The sequence below is a fragment of the Eptatretus burgeri genome, chromosome 9 (assembly GCF_056783735.1).
Source record: "Eptatretus burgeri isolate ZD-2024b chromosome 9, Ebu_testis_v1, whole genome shotgun sequence".
Classification (NCBI taxonomy): Eukaryota; Metazoa; Chordata; class Myxini; order Myxiniformes; family Myxinidae; genus Eptatretus; species Eptatretus burgeri.
In genome coordinates, this window is record NC_140969.1 from 18197646 (window position 1) to 18208227 (window position 10582).

The 10582-nt window shown below is 47.3% G+C and overlaps 2 protein-coding genes across 21 annotated transcripts in view; one reads left to right on the top strand and one right to left on the bottom strand.

The window, feature by feature from the left end:
• Positions 1 to 10582, top strand: part of LOC147019641 (protein PHTF2-like) — a 79103-nt gene that overhangs the window by 38669 nt on the left and 29852 nt on the right. For 7 of the 19 annotated variants that reach the window (XM_085894223.1, XM_085894204.1, XM_085894222.1 and 4 more), the window contains 3 exons: positions 1134 to 1344; positions 1461 to 1567; positions 3951 to 4098. The exons of 1 other annotated variant lie outside the window; for it this stretch is intronic. Coding sequence is in view for 6 of the 18 variants with exons in the window: in XM_085894216.1 (XP_085750342.1) it covers positions 1134 to 1344; positions 1461 to 1567 (318 nt within the window). In the remaining 12 variants the exon portion in view is untranslated. Of the gene's footprint in view, positions 1 to 1133; positions 1345 to 1453; positions 1568 to 3950; positions 4099 to 10582 lie in introns of all 19 variants that reach the window. 11 more of the 19 variants (XM_085894209.1, XM_085894216.1, XM_085894217.1 and 8 more) reach the window with 5 other exon arrangements.
• LOC147019642 (membrane-associated guanylate kinase, WW and PDZ domain-containing protein 2-like) overlaps positions 4106 to 10582 on the bottom strand; it is a 46884-nt gene continuing 40407 nt past the window's right edge. Inside the window, exons 9-10 of one of the 2 annotated variants that reach the window (XM_085894225.1) lie at positions 9118 to 9203; positions 4106 to 5031 (exon numbers count right to left, since the gene is read on the bottom strand). In XM_085894225.1, the coding sequence (XP_085750351.1) occupies positions 5017 to 5031; positions 9118 to 9203 (101 nt within the window). In that variant the 3' untranslated portion in view covers positions 4106 to 5016. The remainder of the gene's footprint in view (positions 5032 to 9117; positions 9204 to 10582) is intronic. The other variant, XM_085894224.1, reaches the window with a different exon arrangement.

The following is a 10582-nucleotide window of genomic DNA, read 5'->3' on the forward strand; positions in this document are numbered from 1 at the left end:
GAACTGTATGAGGTCTGCCTTCTGCTGGATGAGAGGCTGCTGGTGTCGGTCGGCGATCTGCTTCGAGAGGGACGGCTGTGTGAGTCTGCGATCTGCTTCGTGGAAAAGGCCCGCCCCGAAAGGCAAGGGGAATGGCTTGTGTGAGTTGGCGATCGGCTTTGTGGAGAGTGGTTTTGGCCAGCTGTTCCTCCTCGGCCATGGACCCAGCCTATGGAGCCCAAGACCCCGATTTGTCCTAGTCTGGTGAACAGGCCACACCTGGATTTGTATACTGGACTTTGTGAGAAACCAGCTGGAACACACCATAGATCTTCCTATCTTGTGCCGTCGACCTTACGGGTGCTGGACGCGCCGAGGCTGCATGTGCGAGTGGTGCCGGGAGAAGGAGTACGAGCGCCATCTTGCCATGCGGCGTGCTCGAGCTTGGGCGCTCAAATCCGTTGACATCGGCTTCTCACGAGCCACATTCGTGCCTTTGACACTTTCCCCTCGTCCATGAGGCATCACCAAGTACTCTGTGTCTAGTCTGCATGTTGTCCAGGCGTAAGGTTTATCTCGCTAGGGCTCCCTTCGAAAGCCGTATCCGTAGCTCCCGAGTTAAGAGCGGGTTATAGATTAATTATAACGTCCGCGAATGCTTTGCTTGTGTTTTGTTCCCTGATGTGTCCCCAATAAATCTGGCTGATTCATATGAAAGTTGCCGCCTTGAGTTTATTCGTGCCATGCTGAGGAATAATCCGCTCGATTTGTATATAAAACCAAAATGGTTACGGACTGGCAGACTTCGCTCGGTTTCTGACAAACCCAGTCTGCAACCGGGGTCTATTTCCCCAACTGGCAAGGCACAGGTGTACTTTGGTATCATGATCCTAGGCACGTGACCCGAGGCCTGTTCCGAACGAGACGGCGGTGCTGTTAATGCTGACGCCGAATCTTCAACGTTTCACTGTCAAGAGTAGGGTGCGAATCCTGCTGTCGCCGATCCTCAACAGTATCACAGAGTTAATTGTGAGCGGTGGCCCCCAGGTCCGGCTCTTCCGAGGAGAAACGGGGATTAACCCCCTCATAATACACTTGGTACCCGTGGCCGTAACAATATATATGACACCATATTTGGGTTTTGCTTCCAACAGATGATGATTCGAATGGGAAGCATGTTCCCACCCTGGGAATGTTCCCTTCCCCCATTGGTTGAGCTCTCCTTGAAGTGGCAAGAAATTAGAGGCATTGGTGTGGGTTTGAAGAACGGTGGCAACACTTTCTTTTTGAATGCGACGCTCCAGTGTCTCACATATACACCATCCTTGGCAAACTACGTGCTGTCGGGGAGGCACGGCGATGACGGTACGTACCTCACCCTGTTCATGTATATCTACACTTAGTTTATCTACCCTACAACCATGATCATTCTGTGCACATGATCATTAAGTTTTTCTTTTTCATCACGTGCAAGTGAACAGGCATGATCATGTACACTGTGTACGATGGCTGTACACATCGTCAAGGCACTATCACATACAAGGGCACCCACCGTTCCTTCCATGGTCCTTCATTTTACGACTCCAAAGTGAGTACAGTGTGCCTCGATGAGAGTGAAACACCCTCAGTGATGGTGTTTGGTAGAGTTATCATTGTATACTGCAGTACAAGCTTGTGTGCACTGTAAAGAAACATCACAGAGAGATCCATTGATGCATTAATAATGATCCACAGATCCTGATCGACATCAACTCCATCACAGTCTCCAATACTCACCACCAAGACCCCTCCACCTGGGAGTTGTTTCACCATTTTTAGATTGAAGGCTAACAAGGGTATCATTCTGAGGGTGTGAGAACAAAAAAAACATGAAACCTCTCCTTTTCCGACAAATCCTTGAAGGTGGAAAGTTTGAAATATTTTCATTCCATGTTTTTAGTTCACTCGCAAATACCCACACCCCCCAGGTGGCAATTATATTCGTGAAATAGCTCACACAATACCACGTGAACAGCCCCTACTTACTTAAAAAATTATACTTGTGCCCCCTCCTCCATAAAATTATACTTCTTCCCCCCTCCTCTATAAAAATTATACTTGTGCCCCCTCCCCCTCGAGAAAAATTATACTTGTGCCCCCCTCCTCTATAAAAATTATACTTGTGCCCCCCTCCTCGAAAAAAATTATACTTGTACCCCCTCCCCCTCCATAAAATTATACTTCTGCCCGCCTCCTCTTCCGTAAAATTATATTTGTGACCTCTTTCATAAAAATTATATTTGTGACATCTCCTCGATATAAATTATACTTGTGCCCCGTCCCCCTCGAGAAAAATTTGACTTGTGCCCCGTCCTTTATAAAAATTATATTTGTGCCCCCCTCCTCCTCTACAAAAATTATACTTGCAGCCCTTCCCCCTTGAGAAAAATTATACTTGTGTCCCCCTCCTCTTTCATAAAAATTATATTTGTGACATCTCCTCCATAAAAATTATATTTGTGACCCCTCCTCCTCCATAAAAATTATATTTGTGACCCCTCTTCTATAAAAATTAAAACTGTGCCCCCTCCCGCTCCAGAAAAATTATACTTCTGTCCCCCTCCTCCTCAATAAAAATTATACTTGTTTCCCTCACCCTCCATAAAATTATACTTTTGTCCCCCTCCTCTTCCGTAAAATTATATTTGTGCCGCCCTCCTCTTTCATAAAAGTTATATTTATGACCCCTCCTCTATAAAAATTAGACTTGAGCCCCTCCCGCTCCAGAACAATTATACTTATGTCCCTCTCCTCCTCTATAAAAATTATACTTGTGCCCCACTCCCCTCCATAAAATTATACTTTTGCCCCCCTCCTCTACCGTTAAATTATTTTTGTGCCGCCCTCCTCTTTCATAAAAATTATACTTGTGCACCCCTCCTCCTCTATAAAAATTTGACTTGTGCCGCCCTCCCCCGATATGAAATTATACTTGTGCCCCCTCCCCCTCTATAAAATTATACTTCTGCCCAACCTCCTCTTCTGTAAAGTTATATTTGTGTCCCCCTCCTTTCATAAAAATTATATTTGTGACCCCTCCTCTGTAAAAATTATACTTCAGCCCCCTCCCGCTCCAGAAAAATTATACTTGTGTCCCTCTCCTCCTCTGTAAAAATTATACTTGTGCCCCCCTCCCAATATAAAAATTATACTTGTGCCCCCTCGCCCTCAGGAAAAATTATACTTGTGTCCCCCTCCTCGAGAAAAATTATACTTGTGCCCCCCTCCTCCTCCTCGATAAAAATTAGACTTGTGCCCCCCTCCTCCTCCATAAAATTATACTTCTGCCCCCTCCTCTTCCGTAAAATTATATTTTTATCGCCCTCCTCTTTCATAAAAAATTATATTTGTGACCCCTCCTCCTATAAAAATTATACTTGTATATAATTTGTGCCCCCCTCCAGGCACCATGGCTCTTCTATAAAACTTATACTTGTGCCCCCTCCTCCTCTCGAAAAATTATCCTTGTGCCCTCCTCCTTCTTGATAAAAATTATACTTGTTCCCCTCTATAAAATTATAAAGTGTAAGCCCTCCCCTTCTGATGTCATTGATGATTTTCGGCCTTCCTCTCTCTTCTGCCATTGGCTCAAGCCGTGACGGGTGGTCAGGGCTTACACTTTTCCTCCCATGAGTTGCGGTTTCCCTCACCATAGGCTGGTCCAGATGATGGCAATGCCACCAGGATGACCACTTTTGCCACCGAGACTTGCTTATATGGCCAAGGATGGCATTGAGACAGAAACCGAGAATAAGGACTTTAAATAAAGACTCACACGAATGACGGATTTTCGACACAATAGGGTGGGTCTGACGTTTCTAACTACACAAATTGGCGACGCATATTGAAATGTCATTTAATTACTTCGACACTTATGATAAACATTTAATAATAAAACAACAATGCTATATTAAGCATATATTGACCCCTAGGTTGAGGGGATTGTGGAGATTGAGAAGAGAGAGAGGAATCATTTCCACAACAATATTCTGTAACCGCATTGTGCTCGCCTTACCTTCAGTGCTCGAAGCTGCACACCCACCGCAGCAACGTGTCGCACATCGAGTCATTGCACCAAAGGTAATGATTGGCACTTGGATGTTTTATTTATACATTGCAAATAACTTGTGGCCCAGACAAGAATTCAGTGTTCCTAACTTTAAAAACTGCTTCATCTTTGTACTTCTTTGAACAAGTTTAAATAGTTTTTACAAAAACTTCCTCTCTGTGTAAAATGCAGCAGTGTAGCATTAAAAATAATTCAAAAGAAAGTCAGTGACATCAGCCATCAAGATCATCAGCCCAGGCACCCAGACAACCCCAATAAAACTTAACAGCAAAAACCAGGTGCTGACTTATCCCCCCCCCCTCCCAACCCTCTCCACACAACCCTCCCAAATAATGGAAGGAAACAAGCCTTCAATCATCCTGTTACATGATACAGAGCCATCATAACTACTTTTTGGATCAGGAACTGTTCAACTCCAGGAGAAAGCAAAATGGACAATACAGAAATATGCTCAAACAACACAAACTGGTAAAACTTCATCTTTGACTTCGACTCTGACAATGGGAGGGAAGTAGCCACACATCTGGCTCATTTGACCCCTTTCCAAAACCAGTAAAAACAGTTTGGTGTAATTTGTCACAAGTTCATCAATTTTGAGTGAACAAGTCCGATATAAGAGATATTCCATTCCAGCAGTGGCTGCCAAGAATCTCCTTTCTTGACCAACTCCTCAGGTTTGTGCAGGCAGAACGAGAGGTTCACAGGAAGAGAAGGTATTTATTGAAGAAAGTTTCGGGTTCAGACTCCAGCGTGTTTAAAATTAAAAGGTTATCCCACAGGCTTCTCAGTAAGCGTGTGTTCACCGCTTGCACCCCGGGGGCATCGACTAGACTGTGTTGCATTCCTCCAGGCACCATGGCTGGGTTGACAGGAATTTCCACCTGAAAGTGTCGCAGTGTTGCCATCAGTCAATCCTGAAGAGCTGGGGTTCATAGGTTGCAGCTCTGGAAGAAATAAGAAGTTTATCTCACTTCTCTTTTCTCTGATTTGTTTTTTGTACAATGACAGACAAACTCATGGAAAGCTTCAATACAAAGGAAGCCTTTGTGCTTATAAAGGGACAGGAAAAGGCAAGACAGAGAATATCACTTGTGTGAGAGAATCAGGAGAAAGAACAAACTTGAAGCCGACAGATCGAGTGAAAATGACACAAAAAGGAAAATAGGTGAACAGGGAAAGAAAATGCCAAGTTAAATTGTACCACATGATCACAATGAAGCAAGATCAGGAGGGAAGATGTGCATCATAAAGAGAACAGGATTGTATGAAGAGGAGACTGAAGGATAGAAAGCATGCGAGCTCTCTTCCTCCCAAGTGCATGGTTCTCCTACTCCCATACTCTCCCCCTCCCTTCACTCTTACATCCTTTCTGCGACACTCCCCCGACTTCCTCTCTACCATTCCTCTCCCCTATCACTCCTCCCCCTACCCAACACTCACCCCTCGCCCCTCCTTATTGCACCCACGAATATCCTTATTTGCAACCTTCCAATTCACATCTCCACCCCTCTCTCATCCCATCCCCTGACCCTTTCTCTACCACCCTTCTCCTTCCCCCTATCTTCTCTCTCTCCACCCTCCCCTCCTTCTACCACTTTCCAACAACCCCCCTCCCTCTTCCTCCTCAGTACCTCTATCCCTGAGAAGTACGCACATTCCAGACTATCGAGCCTGGGTTCAAATCCCGACCCAGCTATAAACTGTCATCCTGGTGATTCATAGGCAGGATGATTCATCAATGTGTGTGCCATCCCTTGGATGGACGTTAAACAGGCATCCTGTGTGTCGGCATTCGTTGATGATCCCACGGTGTCCTTCGCAAAGAGTCGGCAAGCTTTTACCAGCACCATGGCCAAGTTCCAAATTCCTGCCCTGACCAGCAGAGGGAATTGCATCAGCAGCACATCCATGCCCTCAGCCAATGATGCGATCGCACAACCATGTGCTGCAAAGGAAAAAAGACCAGCTACCCCCGAACCATAACCACCCCTCCTCCCCTACTACTACGACGACTCAACCACCCTCCTTTCTATCATTCACATTCTCCCCCCCCCATCCCAATTACCACTCTCTTTCCCTCCCCACCACAATCCCTCCCCTCTCTCCACCTCCTTCCCCTGACCCACAAGCCACCACAAACCCTCCCTATTCTCTTCTACCACCCTCCATCTCCTTCCAACAACTCCTCATCCCTCAACCATCCTCCCTATCTCACTCTCCCACCCTCCCCTTACCCCTCCCCTCCCACCCCACCCTCCTTTCCCCCTATCCCTTACCACCCTCCCTCTATCCATCCCCTCCACCACCCTCTCCCCTTCCCCTCTACCCCCAACTTCTCTATCCCCACAGACCACAATCTCTCTCACACTGCCTCTTCCAACTACACCCTCTACCCCTCACATATCTCACTCTACCACACTCTCTCCTACCACTCCGATGCCTACCCCCTTTCCTTTTCTCCCCTCCACCATCCTTCACCTCCCCCCCCTTTGCCCAACCCCTCCCCACCGACTTTACCATCCTCCCAACACCACCTCCAATTTCCCCTTCCACTCCTCCACCAACCTCCCCCTCCCCTCGACTACCCTCACCATCACTCCCCTGCCCCTTTCACCACCATATGTCTCTCATCCTTACCTTCTCTTCGGTGGGTACACCTGAGCGGACAAGTCTATCTCTAAAGATGTCTCTCTCTCTGTCTCTGTCTCTGTCTCTGTCTGTCTCTCTCCCTGTCTCTCTCTGTCTCTCACCCTGTCTCTGTCTCTCTCTCCCCCCTCCCCTCTCCCCCTCTGTCTCTGTCTCTCCCTCTCTCTCCCTCTCTCCCCCTCCCACTCTCTCTATCCCTGTCTCTGTCTCTGTCTCTGCCCCTCTCCCTCTCTCTATCTCTCGATCCCTGTCTCTCTCTCTGTCTCTGTGTGTGTGTGAGTGTCTGTCTGTTTCTCCCTGTCTCTGTCTCTCTCTATCCCCCTCTCTTTCTATCCCTGTCCCTGTCTCTCTCTGTCGCTGTCTGTCTCTCTCCCTGTCTCTGTCTCTGTCTCTCCCCCTCTCCTCCTCTCCTCCTCTCCCCCTCCCTCTCTCTATCTCTCTATCCCTGTCCCTGTCTGTCTCTGTCTCTCTCTCTATCCCTGTCCCTGTCTGTCTCTGTCTCTCTCTCTATCTCTCTATCCCTGTCCCTGTCTGTCTCTGTCTCTGTCTCTCTCTCTCTCTGTCTCTGTCTCCCCCTCTCTGTCTCCCCCTCTCTGTCTCTCCATCTCTCCCCCTCTCTGTCTCTCTCTGTGTGTGTGTGTCTCTCTCTGTCTCTCTATCTGTCTCTCTCCCTGTCTCTGTCTCTCTCTCTCTCCCCTCTCTCTCTCTCTCTCTCTATCCCTGTCCCTGTCCCTGTCTCTCTCTGTCGCTCTCTCTCTGTCTGTCTCTCTCCCTGTCTCTGTCTCTGTCTGTCTCTCTCCCTGTCTCTGTCTCTCCCCCTCCCTCTCTCTATCTCTCTATCCCTGTCCCTGTCTCTCTCTCTCCATGTCTCTGTCTCTCTCTGTCTCTCTCCCTGTCTTTGTCTCTCTCTCCCACCCTCCCTCTCTCTATCTCTATGTCCCTGTCCCTGTCCCTCTGTCTCTCTTCTCTCTCCCCCTCTCTCTTCTCTCTCCCCCTCTCTCTTCTCTCTCTCTTCTCTCTCCCCCTCTCTCTCTCTCCTCTCCTCTCCTCTCTCCCCTCTCCCCCTCCCTCTCTCTTTTTCTCCATCCCTGTCTCTGTCTCTGTCTCTGTCTCTCTCTCCCCCTCCCTCTCTCTATCTGTCTCTGTCTCTCCCCCTCTCCCCCTCCCTCTCTCTTTCTTTCCATCCCTGTCTCTGTCTCTATCTCTCTCTCTCTCCCCCTCCCTCTCTCTCTTTCTTTCCATCCCTGTCTCTGTCTCTATCTCTCTCTCTCTCCCCCTCTCCCCCTCCCTCTCTCTATGTCTCTCTCCGTCTCTGTCTCTGTCTCTGTCTCTGTCTCTGTCTCTCTCTCTCTCTCTCTCTGTCTCTCCCCCTCTCCCCCTCCCTCTCTCTTTCTCTCTATCCCTGTCCCTGTCTCCCTCTCTCTCTGTCTGTCTGTCTCTGTCTCTCTCCCTGTCTCTGTCTCTGTATCTCCCCCTCTCCCCCTCCCTCTCTCTCTCTCTCTCTCTGTCTTTGTCTCTCTCTGTCTCTGTCTCTCTCTCCCCCTCTCCCTCCTCCATCTCTCTGTCCCTGTCTGTCTCTGCCTCTCTCTCTGTCTCTGTCTCTCCCCCCCCTCCCTCTCTCTTTCTCTCCATCCCTGTCCCTGTCTCTCTCTCTCTCTCTCTCTCTCTCTCTCTCTCTCTCTCTCTCTCTCTCTCTCTCTCTCTCTCTCTCTCTCTCTCTCTCTCTCTCTCTCTCTCTCTCTCTCTCTCTCTCTCTCTCTCTCTCTCTCCCTCTCTCCCTCTCTCTCTCTCTCTCTCACTCTCCGTCTCCCTCTCCTCCCTATCCCTCCCCCTCCCCCTCTCTATCTCTCTCTCCCTGTCTCTGTCTCTCTCTGTCTCTGTCTCTGTTTCTCTCTCTGTCTCTCTGTCTCTGTCTCTGTTTCTCTCTCTCTCTCTCTGTCTCTGTCTCTGTTTCTCTCTCTGTCTCTCTGTCTCTCTCTCTGTCTCTCTCTCTCTCTGTCTCTCTCTCTCTCTCTCTCTCTCTCTCTCTGTCTCTCTGTCTCTGTCTCTGTCTCTCTCTCTCTCCCCCCCCCCCACCTGCACCCACTCCCCTATCCCCCGATATGACGGAACTCGTGCATGCAAGGTGGAGCGGGTAAGCTGGAGGGTAAGAGAGACTGTATGGGCACGCAAGACTGAATTTTTAGGAGTCAAATTAATGAGGCAGGAATAAATAAATTCTCTGTGTGAGAAACTATCTTCTGAAAAATGTCGTTACTTCCTACCGCCCCCCCCCCTTGTTCTCAAAGTTTTATACTTTTGTTCTTTCAACAGAACATTTTTCAACAAAACTTCATTTTCAAACATGTATTTAGGGACTCGTGGAGAAGCACAAAGTGACACACCGTGTCCTGGGGACAGCTGAGTCGGTAGAAGCAGGGGGAGCCATGCATGTCAGATTTCCTATTCACAGGCTTGCAAGCCAATGGTGCTAAGGGTTGGAGGAGGAAAGGATGGTTTTATCAGGGTTTTTCATGCATTACGTTTTCAGAAGAATAAGAAAAAAATAATGTGACAGATGGACAGAGGAAGACTTTACTTATTCTCACACAAACCACAAATTATCTTGCACCACCATTATTGACATGCACCTGCTGAAGAGGTTACCAAGTCAGAGGAAAACTTCAAAGGGCTCAACTCCTGTGTCAACAATCATTGTTAAGAATTAATTTTCATTAGAATGCTTTAAATGGAGGGCTGGGGGTGGGGGTGGTAGCACAGAATATCATGAGGGGCAAGGGAGCAGATATTTCCTCCATTTCAAATGCAGGGAGTGCAGAGCTGCTTTCTGTTATTTTAATCTTGCTTCCTTTGCATCTCAAAATGCAAAGCCCGTCGGCGTCTGGTTTGTACTCAAACTAAACCTGACGGAAACGAGTTAAAAAAACAAAACAATTGGACCTTGTTTGTGTTCTCTCATAATATGGGTTTGTTGAATATGTGATGACAAAAGCTCAATTGGTAAAAATAGGACCAGTGGGCCTGCAGCTTATCTGGGCCCTGGCCTAATATTGTAACGGAAATTTGGTAGCATTCTGACTGGTGGGTCTGGAGAAGATTGTTTTTTCAAGGATTTTGTTCAGTCCGCCATTTTGACCAAACTTAAAAGTCACGTGATCGGAAAGACCTTTGCAATCACCGTTACCAGTCAGGAGCAGAACCTTGCGCCAAATTTCAGCCGGATCGGCCCAGCAGTTTAGCCTGAGAAGTAAAAATAGGAGACGGACGGTGCATGATGACAATATCTCGTGTGTAATTTCAAACGTATATTCAACTTTACACACCTGATAGGCTGTGGCGGGGCTAATTATAGTCACTGTGACAACCCTTTCATTTGATAACAAAAGCTAAAATAGTAAAAAAAAAAAAAATAAAGTTTGGGCCGAGACATACAGGGAGACGGACAGACATGTGGTTACAAAACCCCATCTCCCGCTGCGCAGGGGGAAGGGGCGAACTGCCTCTTGTCAAATATATACAAAATATGTGTGTGTGTGTGTATATATATATATATATATATATATATATATATATATATATATATATATATATATATATATATATATATGTATATATGAGGTATATATATATATATGAGGCCAATGAATTAATACACCAGGGGGTTTACTCAGCCTGTCATCCTTCCGAGGTCAGTGAAATGAGTACCAGTATACTGGGCCAGTGTATACCCTGGTTAAAATAGGTGTACCATATCCCTGTGTCGTAAGAGGCGACCAGGGTTGCGTCAGGAAGGGCATCCGGCGTAAAACATGTGCCAAATCTCTATGCGGATCATACGGATGATCCGCT